This window comes from Oryzias latipes, chromosome 5 (genome assembly GCF_002234675.1).
Source record: "Oryzias latipes chromosome 5, ASM223467v1".
NCBI lineage: Eukaryota > Metazoa > Chordata > Actinopteri > Beloniformes > Adrianichthyidae > Oryzias > Oryzias latipes.
This window is the reverse complement of record NC_019863.2, coordinates 33,169,975-33,189,110: the sequence shown is the minus strand read 5'-3', so window position 1 is coordinate 33,189,110 and position 19,136 is coordinate 33,169,975. Positions and strand designations below refer to the sequence as shown.

At 48.1% G+C, this 19,136-nt stretch overlaps 1 protein-coding gene across 6 annotated transcripts in view; it reads left to right on the top strand.

Moving 5' to 3' along the window:
- The window catches only part of dock3 (dedicator of cytokinesis 3), a 72,993-nt gene that overhangs the window by 3,451 nt on the left and 50,406 nt on the right, over window positions 1-19,136 (top strand). For all 6 annotated transcript variants that reach the window (XM_023955365.1, XM_023955364.1, XM_023955363.1 and 3 more), the window contains exons 3-5: window positions 3,630-3,685; window positions 5,637-5,733; window positions 18,491-18,639. In XM_023955365.1, the coding sequence (XP_023811133.1) occupies window positions 3,630-3,685; window positions 5,637-5,733; window positions 18,491-18,639 (302 nt within the window). The remainder of the gene's footprint in view (window positions 1-3,629; window positions 3,686-5,636; window positions 5,734-18,490; window positions 18,640-19,136) is intronic.

Sequence of the window (19,136 nt, the reverse complement as noted above, 5' to 3'; positions counted from 1 at the left end):
TTGTGAGAAAAGCGATCCAAATCGGAAAAAAAACAAGAATTAAGGACTAAAACCTAGTAAATATTTATTGCTTTTGTAACTGACCATGGTATAAGCGGGTTAATGGCCGACGAAGTGTGCGGTTACTACTTTTTAACGCACTTCGCGGAAGCAACCATCCTCCGCGAGGCTTCCACGGCGTGCGTTAAAAAGTAATAACCGCACACTTCGTCGGCCATTAACCCTTACATATACAACTAGAAAAAACACAACAAATATATTTTGAAATAAAATTTCATAGTGTCGAAGCAAAGGCTGGTCCAGAGGAACCTCTATTCACCGCTGGGGGAGTCAGATCAGAACCAAAAATGCGACCAGGACCATGGAATTCATGACAGCTGACTCTGAGACGCAGACAGGAAGAAGAAAACTGAAAGGAGGGAAAATGTGGAGGCAGTCATTTTCTGGGCTGAAGCTGTTAGCTTTAAAAAGATGTCTATTGTTGAGGAATCAAACCCCAGAGAGAAAGAAGCCGTTCTGCTGCCATGTAATAACTGTTATTTTGTCCTTCACACCATCACATGTGTGAAGTGGTGGGGTCCACAGCTTCATGATGCTGGGGGGGCAGAGGAATCCGACAAGTGCCTTTTCTTCCAAACTGCTATGAAAGAAAAGAAAAGAGGTGTCTGTGCCGGGAAGAGAGGATGAAGTCTTCCAGGACAACGGTGGGACGTGACGGGCAGAGCAGAATGAAGCCAGGTGCCAAACAGGGAGGAGCTCCGGAGCTGCAGCAAAGACACAAAAGAGGCTCTATTTCCAAACGATTTCAGACTAAACCTGAAGGTACAACTTCCTGCCGAGCAGAAGACCGTTGTTCTTCTTTGTAGGTTTTCACACGTGGCACTCCTCTGAGAGGATGAGGAGGAGCAAAGTTCTGATGAAGGACCTCAACCACACTGTTTCATCTGATTGTTTCACAAAACGCATCGATTTACGGACTTGATCAGATCATCAGAGGTTCATCCTTCAGCAGAAGTGAAAGTCGGACCCGTGTGTCACACGGCTCTGACTTTGACATCAGCTCTGTTGCCTTCAGAGAGGTTTGGGATCAGCCTCTGTCTGGCACAGAGCGCAGAGTTCAGCCCACGGCCCGCAGAAACGTCCGACACCAGCGGCGCTCTTTTTAATGCCGACCAAAAGCACTTTATCAAATCCTTCCTGCACTGAAAGTGAAACCATCTTCAGACTCATAATCTGATGGAGCTTTGGTGACGATCAGCAGCTTAGTGAAAGCTGGAGTTCAGCAGAACAAGCTGCACGTTTAAACCCACAAAACTGTCAGACGTCTTTGGTGTTCATCCCACTTTCAGCTGGGAAGAAAAAACCACAGCATTCAAAAGGCTTCCTGTCTAAATCTTTCCTGACATGAAAAACAAAGAAAATGGATCAGAACCAGAAGTCGGACCTTTCGGAACCACTGTTCCACTGATTCTTTTGCTCTCTGAGCTGTGTTGATTCTGTTCCACTAAACAAATGAAACAGGACTTTAGCCTGAGATGGGAGGGTCCACCCACTGAGCCTCATCGTCATGGAAACATTTGCCTCTCTGGGCAGAGAAAACAGGTGTAGCTTCTCAGGTGGCTCTGCAGAGATGCTCAGATGTGATGATGTCAATCACGCCTTGATTCAGACTGTAGATGATGACGGGCCTCTGGGGCGGGTCAGCGGTGCCCCGCCGGGTTTGTTTCTGTGCAGATAGAGACTGCAGACATTTCCTCTGCAGGCTTCTCCTTCTTCCAGCTTCTGTCTGGTAAATTCGTCTCTTTGGCTTTCTGTTGCAATTATTTTTGTCCGCCTTCGTCTTTCTTTGTGAGCCGGCGCGTCGACACATCAGCGTAACGAGCAGCAGCACTCCTCTGCACGCTCAAACACTGACTGCCTAATTAGCTGCAACAAGGATGGCCATTTACAGGTCAGTGCATCCGAGCACCTCGGGCTCTGATCTGGTTCAAAGGTGCATGCGCACGTGCACGTGCACGTGTGCTCTTGAACTTTCAGATCTGCACCGTTGCTGTTATTAGAACAGAACTAAGTCAGCTGCAGTGCCTTGCTAAAGTATTCGGCCTCCTTGAACTTTTCAACCTTTTGCAAACATAAACATATAAAACTGTATTTTTTTGTGAAGAATCAACAACAAATGGGACAAAATCATGAAGTGGAATGACATTTATTGGACATCTCAAACTTGTGTAATAAATAAAAAAACTGACTGCGTCGACTGCATTGGCTGCGCTGACTGCATTGGCTGCACTGACTGCGCTGGCTGCGCTGACTGCATTGGCTGCGTTGGCTGCGTCGACTGCAATGGCTGCACTGACTGCGTCGACTGCATTGGCTGCGCTGACTGCGTTGGCTGCGTCGACTGCATTGGCTGCGCTGACTGCATTGGCTGCACTGACTGCATTGACTGCGCTAACTGCATTGGCTGCATTGGCTGCGCTGACTGCAGACCCAGTCACAGTCAGGCCTTCCAGGGTGGACAGCAGCTTGGAGGCCATACTCTGCCCCTGAATAATTCAGTTTTTCTGCCTGCTTTCCAAAAAGGAAGTGGCTCCATCCGTCTCAGAGGCTGCTGGCTCGTGTCCATGAAAACAAATCCTTTCATATGAAGCATAAAAAACACATTCAGTTTAGATACAGAAATATTTGAGCAGCTTTGATATCAACCGATCAAGAAATGAAGGGATCTGGTTCTAGGAGCATTGAAGGTCGAGGAACTGCTTCATGAAACCATTGTGGACACCTGTGGTCTGTTTGTGCCGCTGTGAGGACAGACTGTGTGTGCTAACTTTAAAACCTGTACCTGTCTGCATGTGCTGAGGTAGATCAGTTTAATCTCCGAACTGCTGAAATACTTCTAAACACATAGAATGTGGTTTACTCTGTCTGGTACCATCCATCTGATCTAAATATTTGATTCTAGTTAGAAATGTGTCCCCCCCCACACACAGATTTTATTACAGTTAAACTTTCATTGGGTTCCAGGAAGCTGCAGCTCTGCTCCAAATATTGGATCACTTGTGAATTTTTGACTCATTTCTCTGTTAAATTTATGAATATCATTTTCAACAAAATCAGTTAGAAAAGGAAACATTATTTCCAACAATAACTGATGGCAAAGACATGTCAACTTTGATCATAAATACACACACACACATGCACAGATGAAGCATTATCATCTGTTCATTTATGTAACATCTCCAGCTCACATTATTGCAGTGAGAAAAAATTCATGTTTGAAAAATTCACTTGTATGAAATAGAGATGAGTTTTTATAAAGCACGAAAAAAAATAAAGAAAGAGAAAGTAAAAAAAGATGGATGGATGATAGATCAGAGCAGGTCCGTCTGCCTTTGAGCAGAACTCTTCTGGTTCTGGTTTCAGAACATGGCTTAAACATGTTGCTGGTCCTTTACTCTGAAATAAGTGGGTTGGAAAATTTCTTCAGTCGAGTCGAGTCCAGTGTTCAGAAACAGCCGTGCTGGTGGTTCTATGCAGATGACGCCTGGTTGTGGTGCAGAGAACGTCTTCATCAGCAAAAAGGACCAGAAGATTCATTTTCACTAACTTTGCTCTCGTTCCCTCTCCAGGGAATTTTTCCTGCAGCTTACATTCACCTGAAGAAGGCGACTGTGACCAACCGAGGGTGAGTTTGGACACCTGGGGGAGGTGGTGGTGGTGGGTGCACTCAAAAAAATAACTCATTGGATGAACTCAATTTAATTGTGGGCAGGATTTCCATCCAATAAATATGAGTAACCCCACCTCAAAGAAAATTCTTCCATGTAACGAAATATAATCGAGTTAGTCGAACTCAATTTTATCAAGAAAGGCAAAGGAAAAAAAATCATGCGACAGAGGTCTAAAGCCAGATTCGAAGTCAGAGCCTCTGTATTATAAACCCGCCAACTAAGCCGCTGAGCTAACACTCCAGTGATGAAATGAGGCTGCCGGTATGAACAAATAGATTCATCATTTCCATAAATGAGGCTCTTCGTGTATCATCTTATTGGGAGAAGCCGAGTTGAAACGATTTCATGCCACAGTTTCGTTTTTTACGTGGAAAAAACGAACTAAAGTTTTCACTTTTGAAAAGTCGAAGGATTTGAAGGACTAATAGTCATACCAGGCATTACATTAGATGAAGGAGTTGAACATTTTAATAGTTCAATGGTTAAAATAGGTGAAAAATTGTAGCCGTGAGACGGCAAAAAGCATAAAGAGAAACAGGAAAACAGCATTCATCAGCATGCCCCTTACTTGAACTCAATTATTTTGGATTACTGGAGTTATGGGTGAAACTATTAATACATTTTGTGTTGGGTCAATTAAATGTAGATAAATTCTTTTAAAATAAATATTTTTAAATAAAACAAACAGAATTTTATTGTGTTACATGAAAGAGGGACTTGAATCATTTTTTTGAGTGTGGGTGGTGGTGGGGGGGTTCACAGGACAATGTGGTTCCAGTTTGCATCTCCTGAACAGAACCGTGATGAAGGAGAACCAATGATAAAAGGGTTGGAAAAACGTCTTCATGTTTTAATCCGTTTGTGGTGGGAATCCTGGACCTGAAGACCGGTCTGTGGAACTGTAGGGCGCAGAACCAACGGCCCACTAACTCAGCTACAGGGGGGAAGGAACCATGCAGTACGTTTGGGTTCTGGTCCCAAATGCAGAAGATGGTGTCAGGAAGGCCAACCAACCAATCATGAATTCTGGTTGTCCGGGTCTCACGACTCATCGCGTTCTGTTGTCTTCTCTAAAGTTCTTGCTCTCTTATTGGCTGAAGTGTGAAGAAGTTCTCCTTTTCCCACCTCCACCCGGGTTCTTTTGGGTTTTTGGGTTTTAAGACATGGACTTTAAAGCTGTAGAAGCTACAACCAAACGCGGAAGCAGAACCTGGTGGAACACAAACCTGCTGAAAGCAGCAGAACTCTGGTTGAATAAAGTCATTCAAACTAGAACAGGCGGGGGCCACTGCAGCCATGGGGGGGGGTGGACTGGAGGTAAACTTCAGAACAGGGGAGCAGCAGACACAACAGCATCAAACTGCTGAGTCATAGTTAGAAACCAAACTTCCAAAACTGGGTTTATGATTCATAAAGGAACCTTTTTGCTGCTAATATTTTGAACAAAGAGTAGAACATCCGTATTTGGACAGAAAATGGTGGTTCTGTCATCTGGGATCTTTATATCAGAACAGCAACAGATTTTGTAAGTTAAGATAAGGACGGGTCCGGAAGGAAATCCCCTCAAACTGGTTTCATTGTGTTCCATCATTTCCTATTAGCGGTAAACTCTTTAAAACCTATTTGGTTAAAATGAAATTCTGGATTCCATCCTGGTTCTGTTTGCTCATCAAAGGCAGAAAAAGGAACCTTAAGGAACGTTTCAAAGCTTTGGAACAGCAGAGTTGGGTTCAGTTCTGTTCAGAGTGAGTGTATGTGGGTGTGTGTCTCTGTGATGGACCCGTCTGCTTTGAACCTGGTCCTCCCTTGACAGTGGCGGGGATAGGCTCCAGCAGCCCTGTGACCCTGAATGGGCCATAGCGGGTTAAAAATCCCAATTTGATTCTGGTTCCTTTCCCTGTTCAGGCCCAACGAGACGGCCGTCCCTCTGGAGGACCCCATCGTGACGGAGGTGACCTCCACCCTTCAGGAATGGGCTCTGCTGTGGAAGCAGCTGTATGTGGTGAGCAGCTTCTGCACGCAGGAAGAAAGAGAAACTGCAGAGGAGAGGTTACAGGCTGGTTCTGGAATGATCCAGACCACGACTTACTGCCATTAGGTTCTAGCTGCTGGACCGGCAGGTGAGTTGGAGTCCAAAGGCCTGAGAAGAAACAGCAGCAGAAGAAGAAACTGCAAACTCATGACCCACTCAGGGAGAGTCAGCCGTTGGTTCTGTGCTGACGCTGGTCCTTCATCTGGTTCTGATTCTCCAACCTTTTTCCACATGGTAGCTTTTGTGAGTGTGTGCGTGTGCGTGGGGGGGGGGGGGGGGGGGGTCAAGCCGGCCTGTTCACACGCAAACTTAACAACAGGAGAGACCTGCACTGAGATGTTCAGAGGAGAAAACCGGAACCAATGAGTGGACTCTCTGTGGGCCGGAGAGGCAGAAGGTTCTCCCGTCCTCCTGCTGGGCTGTGGTTGAGGTTCCCCATCTGTGGGGGTGGAACCTCCGGTCTGGGGGGAGGCTGTTCCGGTTCTTCCGTCTGAAGCCGTCGTGGTTCTTCGGTCCGGACTCTGAGGGCTGCCGTCTTCCTCCTGGTCCTGTTGCATGGTTGCCATCGGCAGCTTTTGTCGTCGCTGCAGACGAGTTTCCGGCGCTGCTTCATCGCCGCTGTGAGCCTGGAACACGTGTTCTGGGGGGAGGGGGGTGTAAAAGCGTTTGAACATGATGTGGATCAGAACCGAGAGGATGGCGTGATTGGAAGGAACGGGGGCCAAAGGCAGATCAGTCTGATGTTTGCGCGTCAAAATGCGGCGCCGGGTCGATGTGTTCTGATGAAACGAGGAGGCCCGGTCCTCATGAAAGGCGTGAGGATGATGATGGTGGGATGAAGAATGTTCCGAAAACACACAGCTTTTCTGCATAAATGAGGTCATTTTGACAATGCTGCCCTACTTTCTGAGGGTTTTCCTTTTCTCTGTGTTTCCCTTTCCATCATTTGTTTGTTTTTGTGCATGAGTGAATCCAGCAGCATCAGCTGCTGCTGGATTCACTCACACAGGATCACACAGGATCCTGTGTGATCCTGTGTGATCCTGTGTGAGGGATCTGTGAACCTCAGCACGAGGCGAAAACCTTTCAGCGTTCGTCCAAGAGGACAACAGTGGCGCCGTTCGGGAACGATGTAACACAAACCTGAGCTGGGACAGATTTCATGCTGATCGGTCAGATTGTGTCAGTTTTTGTGTGTTTTGGGTCACAGAGGTGTATGCAGAGAAAATTCTGCTTTTCTTTTGACTTTTTCCTCTCATCTGGTCTGAGAAACTCTGGCTTCAGCCTGATCCTGGTGAATCCTGAATGGTTCAGACCTCAGGCGTCTGAAAACCTTTCTGTCAGCACAGAGACGCAGGTTTTTTCCCATCATGCCTCAGATTATATCTGTCCTCTTGGTGACCCACGGTCCTCTTGGCCAACGACTCGGCTGCTTCCCGCCAGCATCAGCCCTCGGTCAGGATCATATCTGAGGCTCGCCGGCCTTTAGCTGTCGGAGAACATCAGCGGTTTGGGTCCAGCTTTTCCCTTCCGTTAGTCCTGTTCATCTGACTGTAACAGCAGCTGGACTCTAGACGGGACTAATTAGGACTTGTGGGTGTGGCTGCAGGCGCCTACATCGCCTCCGTTTGCGTCTTTGCAGCTGTTGTTGGGGGTTGAAATGTTGACACTCGCTAGCTTCAGCCTGTAGAGAAACATGCAGCCTCTGTGGCTGAAGCATTTCTACAAGACGTCCTGGAAGGTTGTTGGTTCAACGCCTGCTTGATGAACAGGACCTGGCCTTAAATGACCTCAGATGAAGAACCAGAGAAGGAGTTTGTTTCACTTTTAGAACCTGATGGGTCAGAATCAGTAAGACGTGTGGATAATGCTACAGCGTCCAGCTGGTATCACACTGACACGGGACTCAAACCCCAGGATTTGGAGAGTTCCGTGTGAGTTTTGTGCTCAGATTGAGAAGAAATCTTTGAACAGAGCTGTCTGCCATTTCCAGATGAGAGTTCCCTCTCATGAAGTGAAACCATCTGAGAGCTAAAAGGCTCAGACTGCAAACGTTCTCAGGAAGAGAAAAGAGAACATTCTAACTTCACAAAACTCCAAAGAACGTGTCTGAGGGTCCGGATCAGGAAGAACGCGCTGACCTCAGCATCTGTGAGAACCTGTCTGAACAGACGTTTGACCATCGCAGTGAGACGAAGCTGCTGTATCCGTGTCATGAGAACCTGACGGAACCTGACAGAACCTGACGGAACCTGACGGAACCTGATGGAACCTGACAGAACCTGACAGAACCTGATGGAACCTGATGGAACCTGACAGAACCTGACAGAACCTGATGGAACCTGACGGAACCTGATGGAACCTGAAGAACCTGACAGAACCTGACGGAACCTGACGGAACATGCAGGATGACACTGATGCATTGTAATCCTGCGTGTTCTTCCGTGTCCTTGCATGTTCTGTGTTCTTCCATGTTCTTCCGTGTTCTTGCGTGTTCTTCCATGTATCTGCATGTTCTTGCGTGTTCTTCCATGTTCCTGCATGTTCTTGCGTTTTCTTCCATGTTCTTGCGTTTTCTTCCGTGTTCTTGCATGTTCTTGCGTTTTCTTCCATGTTCTTGCGTTTTCTTCCATGTTCCTGCATGTTCTTGCGTTTTCTTCCATGTTCTTGCGTGTTCTTCCATGTATCTGCATGTTCTTCCGTGTTCTTCCATGTATCTGCATGTTCTTGCGTTTTCTTCCATGTTCTTGCGTTTTCTTCCATGCTCTTGCGTTTTCTTCCATGTTCCTGCATGTTCTTGCGTTTTCTTCCATGTTCTTGCGTGTTCTTCCATGTATCTGCATGTTCTTCCGTGTTCTTGCGTGTTCTTCCATGTATCTGCATGTTCTTGCGTTTTCTTCCATGTTCTTGCGTTTTCTTCCATGTTCCTGCATGTTCTTGCGTTTTCTTCCATGCTCTTGCGTTTTCTTCCGTGTTCCTGCATGTTCTTGCGTTTTCTTCCATGTTCTTGCGTTTTCTTCAATGTTCTTGCGTTTTCTTTTATGTTCTTGCGTTTTCTTCCATGTTGTTGCGTTTTCTTCCATGTTCTTGCGTTTTCTTCCATGTTCTTGCGTTTTCTTCCGTGTTCCTGCATGTTCTTGCGTTTTCTTCCATGTTCTTGCGTTTTCTTCCATGTTGTTGCGTTTTCTTCCATGTTCTTGCGTTTTCTTCCGTGTTCCTGCATGTTCTTGCGTTTTCTTCCATGTTCTTGCGTTTTCTTCAATGTTCTTGCGTTTTCTTTTATGTTCTTGCGTTTTCTTCCGTGTTCTTGCATGTTCTTGCGTTTTCTTCCATGTTCTTGCGTTTTCTTCCATGTTCCTGCATGTTCTTGCGTTTTCTTCCATGCTCTTGCGTTTTCTTCCGTGTTCCTGCATGTTCTTGCGTTTTCTTCCATGTTCTTGCGTTTTCTTCAATGTTCTTGCGTTTTCTTTTATGTTCTTGCGTTTTCTTCCATGTTGTTGCGTTTTCTTCCATGTTCTTGCGTTTTCTTCCATGTTCTTGCGTTTTCTTCCGTGTTCCTGCATGTTCTTGCGTTTTCTTCCATGTTCTTGCGTTTTCTTCCATGTTGTTGCGTTTTCTTCCATGTTCTTGCGTTTTCTTCCGTGTTCCTGCATGTTCTTGCGTTTTCTTCCATGTTCTTGCGTTTTCTTCAATGTTCTTGCGTTTTCTTTTATGTTCTTGCGTTTTCTTCCGTGTTCTTGCATGTTCTTGCGTTTTCTTCCATGCTCTTGCGTTTTCTTCCATGTTCTTGCGTTTTCTTCCGTGTTCTTGCATGTTCTTGCGTTTTCTTCCATGTTCTTGCGTTTTCTTCCATGTTCTTGCGTTTTCTTCCGTGTTCCGGTATTTTCCTCTTAGATGTAGCAACCAGGACTCTTGGGTCTCTATGATCTGACCCGTTCAGTGTCTGACGTTCTTCAAATGTTGTTTTCCTTTCAGACGTGTTTCTGAAACTCTGGTTTGGTCAGAGCTGTTTGCTTCTGACATCAGAAACCGCCTTTCTGTTTTAGGTTAAAGGACAGCAACATTACCCACAATCCTCAGCATCTGATGGTCGACCTTTTCCAGCATTTCCTGTTTGTTAAAAGCGTTCCTTCACGCCGTATGACAACAAAACATCAACACAATTGGCAGGAATAGTCCCATTCTGATCAGTTCATGTAATCGGGTCAGAACCTCTGATCTGAAGCTCTAGCGGCTGCTCTTCCTGTGGTCTTTGGTGTAAAAATAAGGCTTTGAAGCTTCTGTCTGCTGGCGGTCTGCGCCGCCGCCGCAGACGGACCCATCTGTCCTGCAGGGTTTCACGCTTTGACTGACAGCTCTGTTCTGCAGAGCTAACAGTTTGCTTCCTCTGGTTCTGGCCGTTGGGTCACATCTTGGTGTCCGCTGTCGCTCCAAATGACTGCGATGTGCGAGGAGACGTGGCGGTGAGTGGGAGGCGCTGGAGACTTCTGCAGCTCGCCGCCGCTTTGGCTTCTGCCGCGCAGAACTTTCTGGGTCTTTTCAAACAAACTTTGAAATCTGAACTCACAAGGCTTGCGTCTCTTCAGACGTTTTCGGGGTGGTGGTGGTGGTGGGGGGGTATCACATCTTCTACTTGTTTGAAGATGACAGATCGCTGGCGTGTTTGTGCAGCAACAACAGGAAGCACGTGTGACTGCCATGTTTTCACGGCGTTTCACATGAAGGAGCGTCTCAGGAACCAAACAGATTCCACATTCATGTGTTTTCTGCTCCCAGAATCTGAGTCTGTCAGGGAAGCCGACATCTGGGCAGACGTGGTCGTCCTGCCGCTGGTCGGTCGAAGCAGGAATCAGCCATTTCCCTGCTAAACTCACCGTTTCTTCACAAACCAGCTGTTGGGATTGTCGGGGGGGGGGCCTTAGACTAGCAGACGGCTGCAAACAGAGCAGGAAGAAGTGGTGTGTCATCGACCTTCTGTCCTTGTCAATGATGCTGTGGGGGTGGGTGTAAGGTGGGGGCGGGACAGGAAGGGGGTGACCAAAGATGGAGGTGGCGAGCAGGTCAGAGGAGGAAGCTGCACAAGCAGGCAGACTGAGCGCGCTCAGACTGTCATGTCCTCCGGTCGCCGCTTTGGATCGGCCCATTCCTCAGGTGAGCAGAACCCGCTCAGAGGTGGGGGGGGGGGGGTCTGCCTGTCCCTCCATCTCACCTGTAAGACTCTAATGCTGACATGCGGTTCTGTGTTGGTGTGTCTATATGTGTGTCAGTTCAACAGAATTCAATATTTGTATGTTTTTGTGTATTTCTCTGTGTGTGTGTGCATCAGTGTGTGTGTGTGGGGGGGGGGGGGTCATCTGTGTGCACGTCTTTACTGCTTCCATAGGTTTCAGTAAATGCAGTGTCCTAAACTGGCAGTGGTGACTCAGCCATGGTTGCCATGGTAACGGGGAGGGGGGGGGGGGTTCTGTCCGTTGGCGTCTGTGTTTGTCCACAGCAGAGCTGCAGGCGGACGCGTGGTGCAGCGTCTTCCTGCTTCCTTTAAAGCGACTTCACGTGTGAGGAGACTTGAACCATCCGGATTTAAACGAAGCTCCATGTGTTCCTCAGTAAAACCTGCTGAATGTGCCCCCCCTCCCCCGAGCTGTGGTAAAGGTGTTATCTGCCCCCCCCCCCTCAGCCACACCCTGGTTGGTGGGCGGAGCCTTCGTTTCGTTTCACTGCAGGTCTCTGGATGTTTCAGGGTTCCTAATGGCAGGCAGACAGCACTGCAAGCGGCCATGGTGCAGAGTGGTCAACCTGCAGGTTCAACTCGTGCTCTAGTTTTCCTTGTGTGGACGTGTCCTTAAGCAAGGCACAGGTGGTCCAGCTGCAGGTTGTATCGCAGCTCTGTGACGCGTGGATCTGTGTTGGTGTGAGCAGTGAAACGGCTCCGTGTTTTGATTTTAAAGCTTCAGTGAAACGATAAAAAATCCTCCTGTGAGGTGACGAGTCATGGCGTCTCTACATCTGTCTTGAAGGTTTCACCGCTCATCCAAGTGGCTCCATGTCCTCCTCTGGGTTCTTGCAGAGGGTCTCCAAGGCGGTCAGGACCTCCTGCAGAACCATGCGTCTCTGCTGGGGAACGGCTGAGAGGAAAAGGAGATTCTGGTTCTGATGTTCTCCGCCTGAAGTCTTAGAACAGCAGTTTGAACATCAGAACCAAACAAAGACTCAAAGATCTGTTAGAAAACGTTCTTACGTAGGTTTCAGGTGAGGCTGCGATCTGGCTGCACCATAACAGCTGAGGCTCCAGGGCAGAGTCTCCTGCGGTTTGTGTCGCAGCTTCTCTTTTCTGGAAGGCAGCAGCCGTTCTGACAGGCGAGAAGATGAGGCAGGACGTTTGCTAGTGGATCAGGGGCGTCAGGAGGGTCCCCTCTGATTTGGGGGGCTCACGGCCTGTTAGGAGGCTTTGAGAGGGACTATCAAAGAATTCAGATGAACAGCTGATGTTAACCTCCATCGCTGCAGACGCAGTTTGAGAAAAGAGTCGACTTCAAAGCTGCTGAGTCAGCAATCAACCGATCATTTAGGTAATCATCTATAAAAATAAAATGTATTCTTTAGAATTGTACCTGTTTTTACTCATTTTAGCACCTTTAAGCTCACAGTACTGTTTGCAGCTGCACGGTGGCGCAGTGGTTAGCGCTCTTGCCTCACAGCAAGAAGGCCCCTGGGTCAAGACCCGGCCGGGGGGGCTGAACCAGAACACCAACCTTTCCGTGTGGATAAATGTTGGCATGTTCCCCCCGTGCATGCCTGGGTTTTCTCTGGCTTCCTCCAAAAACATGCTTCATAGGTTCACTGGTTACTCTGAATTGTCCCTAGGTGTGCATGTGAGTGTGCATGTGACCCTGAGACAGACTGCTGACCTGTCCAGGATGCCCCCTGCCTTTGCCCACAAGTGGGCAGGATAGGCTCCAGCATCCCCGTGAGCCTGAAAGGGACAGAACGGTTCAGAAGGTGAATGACTGTTGCTCTCTAACACACGCTGGCCTAACCCATTGACTGTTAATAAGAACTGGACTGAGTGGCCCCGCCCCCTGGTGTTCCCATAGACGTCAGGCGTCAGTCATTCCGTTGGTCAGAAGAATTGTTCCCCCTCACCTCATAATAGGGTGAGGGGGTGGGGGGCTTAGCCTGCGATGGGCCTTGGGGGGGGGGGGGTTTACTAGGCAGTGGCCCCCCTCCTATGGTTGCCGTATGGAGTGGGCCCCCCCTCTTTCGGTTTTATTTGCACCTTAGACATGTAGGGCCCTTGGTAGGGGGGGTGCTTGGACAACACTGCCAGCAAGCACCAGATGTCCTCCTAGCACCCTACCCGCCAATTTTAACCGCACCTTCGACATTTAGGGCCCCTTGGTGGGGAGGGTGAGGGGACGTCACTGTAAGTAATCAGGAGATGTCCCCTCAGTGCCCTACCCGCCAATTTTAACTGCACCCCCCTTAGCACACACACCCCTCCCCCCTCAATATATACATTCCAACATAAACACACACACATGCACACACACACCCTCTCAAACACACATACACGCACACACATTTTGCAAGGAAGGTGGGACCTGGGTCCATCTGTCCCCTGCCTCTTCCCCGGTGGGGGGTACGGGCCCCTTTGCAACGGCGGCTGTGTCCCCGGGGTGCCGGCTTCCTGGGCCCGGCGGTGCTCTCTCCGCGCGGCGGGGGGGGTTCACATTACATCTGAGCCGGGAGTGTTCGTGTCCCTGGGGGGTGGGTTCTGGTCCTTGCTCCTGAGCGCTGGGCCCCGCCAAATTTCCAACTGTGGCCGAGCCTGGTCGGGCCATATTCACAACACCCCTTGTGGGCCCTCTTTTTTCCCCGGGGTTCCCCCCTCTTGGGCGGGGGCGGCGGGCCCCTGCCTCGCTCCTCCCTGGACCAACCGTGGGCCGGGCGGATGGCTGCCTGGAGTGCGGAGCGGGTCTCCCTTGGGGGGTCCTGGCTCGTACCTGGGGTTGGGGCGGGGGGATGCCCGGAACTCCTGGGTGGTGGTGGGGTGCTCGTCTGGGGCTGTGGGCGTCCTTCTCCGGTGGGGCCCTGCGTTGGGTTCTCCCGGCGCGGCGGGGGGGCTGCTCTCCTGGTTGGGCTGGGGCGGCGCTCTCTCTCCCTCCGTGCCTCCCTGCTCTCTGGCTCTGGGGGCCTTGCGGCGGTCCTGCTGGCCCTGGCCTGGGTGGCGGGCTTGGTCGCCCGGGCGGCGGTTGTTCCCTGCCGGTTCCCGTGTGGCGTTGGGGGGATTCCGGCCGCCGCTGCTGCTGCGGTGGGGGTCTTGGGGTGGGGATGGCTGGGCACTCTCCCTCCTTCTTTCCACGTTCCACCATCCATTTTAGAAGAACATAAACACTCACCTGAGCACTGGTGTTAGCTCAACAGACTGAATGACTGAAATATTTCACACTAGTTGGTTTTAAGGCATAAGTATGCGTGTGTGAACACTATCTGTTTTGTGTACATGTCGACGTGTGGACATTTTTTGCAGCTAGCAGGTGTGTTTATAACATTTGAGTGTGTGTGTGGACAGGCTCCGCCCTTATTGTACTACATTTGAACCTTACTATAATGATTAACAACCAGTAAACTTGTTGCTTTATGCTGCTTCATGGTCTTATCCCCCTTCCCCTCCTATTATCACCCCCTACCCCCCCCTCTCTCTAGCGTCCCTCTCTCTTCTTCCCCTCTTTCCTTTTCCGTCCGGTCCAACACCAAAGATTTTCAGACATGATTGAAATTAATAAAGTTTGGCCTCAATTACAAAAGGGGTTTATTCAGACATACCTCTGGTTTGTTAGAAGATTAATAACCCCTCTTGTTAAAGCAAAATATGTCCAACACAAGAGGCCCTCAGCTCTCATCTGACTGCCCAGCTGTTGGACAGGACAAGTTAAAAAAAAAAAAAAAAAAAAAAAAGAATTGTTCTGGCTCTGATACTTTTTTCATTTACCTGCAACAGAAACCTGCATTTCCATAGGTGTAGGGGGGTGGGGTGAGGTGGGGGGTGGATGCTGAGCCCCCCACCCGGACAAGCTGGTCCGTCTGTTTGGGTCTCCTGCATCCAATCGTGAAAGAACATGAAGGTCAAACCTGCTGAAGGAGACAGACAGATGTCCCACCAAAGCATCCTGTTACTTTTCCAAATTTCTTGAAGTGCAGATGGAGGAAGGCTGCCACCCAGCAGGAATTTGAGCCAGTTTGTAGATCTGAACTGCTTAAGAGATACATCCGCTTTGATCCAACGGAGGATTTTTATGTTGACATGAATCTGTGCCGCTCAGCAGCCGATCGCCGTCTTCACCGCGACCATCCGGACTGCAGCAGATGAACGGTTCCAAACCCTTGAAACTGTTGAGCAACAGTCACTGAGGCCTCCTGCAGACCTCTGCAGCGTTTTCCCGCCTTCCTTAAGGCTTGCAGTCGTAAACTGCCACACAACCACACTGATGGTGGCGCTGCTGCCTCACACGGCGCCAAAATGTAACCATCAGGTGCCACCAGGGGTTCAGCGGCTTAAAATGTCACAGATGACAATTTAAAAAACAATTTAAAAGTTTAATTTATCTTTTTTTGGTCTTTAGACTTCAGTTCTTTTGCTGAAAGCAGTGGCGGTTTTTGATATGGGCCACATGTGGGCGGTCGCCCAGGGCGGCACTTAATAGAGGGCGGCATTTGCCGAGCCCGATATAGCCCGACTATATTCAAAGAGGCTACTATATTCATAGAGGAAACAGTGAGCTTTTAATTTGAAATTGCTTCAGCTGCCGACACTTAACACTTTTATCTTGACACATCAGACTCTTAAGAATGTCTTCATCCTGTTTCCCCTTCACACTTACGGTGCAAAAAAAAAAAAAAAAAAAAAAAAAATGAAATAACTCAGAGTAAAACAACGTAAAACAGGCACATGAAAAGGAATTAGGCAGAACAATCATCCGTGCTCAACCCAATTTTGACAAAAGCAGGCAATGGAGATTATTTCCCACAATTCTTTGCTCCGACACAGCAGACCCGATGCGCACGTGACCACCGCCCTCTGCTGCAAGACACTTGCGGCCACACCTCTTTGCGGTAGTTTTTGGAACATAAGTAAAAAAACTCGAGAGGGGAGCGCAACTCGCCGGTGGCTGGCTGAATCACACTAACAGGTGATTGGGAGTCTTTTTCTATCTGACTATCAACTCTGGGCCGCAGCTGCGCCTCCCGTCATAGAGACGGAGCCGCGTGTGAGAGGGAAGGGGAAGGGGGGGGAGGGGTTGTTACGGGGGGAGAAGGGAGGAAGCACCCAGGCGCAGAGAGCGAGAGGAGGCAGGAGGTTGCAGGGGAACGGGGGCTTTAATAAACAAAACTAAGGACACAAAACCACTTCAGACGGCAGGCTAAAACACTAAACACTCGAAACGGGGAGAGCAGACTAACATACTATGGACCAGCCCAGGAGGAAGGGAATGACAAGACTTAATACATACAGACAACCGAGACACAGGTGAACACAATCAGGAAGGATGGGGAACCAAAGTAAAACTCACAACAAAAACGAAACAGGAAACCCTACAAAATAAAACAGGAAGTTAAACTCAAAACATGCCAGAACAAAAAGGAAACAAACCACAGGGGCAAAGAAACAGAAACCGTAACAGGGGTGCTGGGCGCAGACCATTTTTTATGGATTGAGTTTTTTTGGAGGATTTCTGCTGTTGGTGTTGCACAAATTTAGAGAAATGCCAAATATTTTTGGAGTAATCCCACTGTTGAATTCTATGATTTAGTCTTTAATGTTTTATAAGACATAAAATCACAATAAGTTTTTTCTTTTTAGATGTAATCCCTCTGATATGTTTCACAAAGACACACACAGGACGTCACACATTAAGAAATTATTGCTAAAAATGAAGCAGAAGTCCAGCTCTAAAAAAAAATGATCTAAAAAATGATGAAAGAGCAAAAAAAAAAACGGAAATATTTGATTTGTAATTTCTTATTAATATTTCCAGGCTTTCTTTGTTTTGTCCTGCAGCATGTTCATATTTGTATAATTTTGACAGAATATATTTCTATGGAGAACAAAATATTACAAGTTATTTAGGGTTTATGTTTTTAACTTAGGCCCCCTGTGTGACTGAGTTTGACCCCCCTGTAATACGAGTCTAGAAAATTCATGCATTTTTTGTATAAAATGGCTAAATAGAAGATAGGGAACACAACAGGATGTTGTCAAATTTTGTATGTGTGCGGGGGGGGACCTGTGGGGTTGCTCGCCCAGGGAGTAAGTTAGTGTAGAACCGCCACTGGCTGAAAGTCAGTTTAGTTCCATTTTATTTCTAGAGCCCAATATTCACATCAACTCCACGGGCTTCATGCTGGTAGTTATGGAATAAACAGGAATTATAAAGAACATAAAGTCATAGAATTCAACAGGTCTGGACTGGACTGGACTGGACATCTCTGCCATTAGACGCTCCTTCTTTGTAAGGAAAACCTCCTAAAAAAGCAGAAACCTCAGGGGGGTCCACATGAAGGAGGGATCCAGAACTCTTAGAGAGAATTAACTTATCTAAATCTACAACTACATGTTTAAGTCAGTGGAAAGTCACACGTGTTGTTTATTGTGTCTTTAGTTACTTCAGTACTTTATCGATGAGAACACGGATCATGAAGTTTGGATTTTGGGGTTCTGGTTGGACCACTTCATCTCAAAGATCTAAACTTTTCCAGAACCGGCTCTGTGGTTCCAGAGCTCATGAATGTTCGGTGACAGTTGCTTCTGTGTTCCAGCTGAAGCAGAACTTTCAGGTGTGTTCGTGAAGGAGGACTGCTGATGGACCAGCAGGTTCCGTCCAGGTTCTCCTCCTTCCACAGCATGCCATAGAAGACTCATTAAAACAAGCTCCGCCTCCATTGTAGCGGCTCTAACAGGCTGGTGAGAAGGGCTGAGGGGAGTGGTCTGGGGCGGTCCATGACCCTTATGTGGTCCTCTGTTCTGCTCCTGGAAGGTAAACCTGCAGGTGAGAAGTGCAGAGGTCGATCACAGCGGCTTTGATTAGAGGCAGGAACAGCAGGAGGGTTTCCCTAGAGGAGAACCTCAAGAACCTCATGATGGTGTTTCAACAGTTTTCCCTGTTCTGTCCGTCAATCAGCCCATCACTGAGGGGATTGAAGACTAGGCCGCTCCATCCCAACCAGAGTGTTCACATTCAATGTACTAGTTATATTAAAAGGTGACATGATGGTTTTGGAAGCGCCTCCTCTAAAGGACCAGGTCTGAGTCCCGCAGACCTGGTCCTTCATTAGGAGGACGTCCTGAAAAGATCACAGCAGCTTCACGTTAGACGCATCTAAAGTGGAGGAAAGAAGAACAGGAGGAATCTGTCTGTGTTTTCCAAATAACAACAGGAAGTGTTGCTGGAAACAAAACATAGAGGAGAGAGGATCATGGTTTGGGCTGCGATGTGACTTCAGTCTGAAGCTTTGGAATTTCTGATAAACTCAATACTAAGATTAGGAATTTATTGACTTTAATGTCCAAAAACAACTTTGTATGCATTCATTTTTTATGTTTTACTTCTGAAACGTTTTCTCTGAAAAGGTTTCTTTTCTTTTTCAAACAAAGCTGAGGACTTTTGTCCTGACTGACTGGCCTCGTCACGGCAGACGGATGAACATCTCCTCTTTTTTTCTTCTGCAGAAACACAAGGTGGATCTGTTCTACAAGGTTCGCCACGTGATGCTGGAGCTGATGGACCTGCGGCGGCAGCTGCTGTCAGGTCACCTGACGCAGGACCAGAGCCGAGACGTGAAGAGGCACATCACCGTCCGGCTGGACTGGGGCAACGAGTGAGAAGACCTGACGGCACAAAGTCACCGCAGGAAACACGACTCCTCGCCATCTGCTGCTGATGGTGTTAGTGAGGCTGAGGGCAGACAGAAAAGGATGTGAGGATGTGGTTGACCGCACTTTAGAAAGCGGCAGAGGGTTCTGCTCCTCTGACGGCACAGAGGATGGTTGAAGGTTTGGATGGACACCACTGATAGAAGCAGAGAAGATCTGCCCTTAGCTTTGCTTCTGTGTGAAGTCAGGAAGGAGACCCATCAGGCTTTTTATTTCTATTTTAGCACAAACCTCCAGTCACAACAGGAAGAACTGACTGAGGATGACGTTGGAGGACAAAGGATGAAGACGTGTCTCATCCATCCAGATGATTTTACAGAGCCGTGTTCTGCTCACAGATGCAGAGATGAAAACTCTGCCGTTTGTCCTGCTGCTCGTTCATGGCCTCAAATAAACTCAGAACGTTTGTCAGTGAAGCTCTGGATGTAGCTGCTTCAGAATA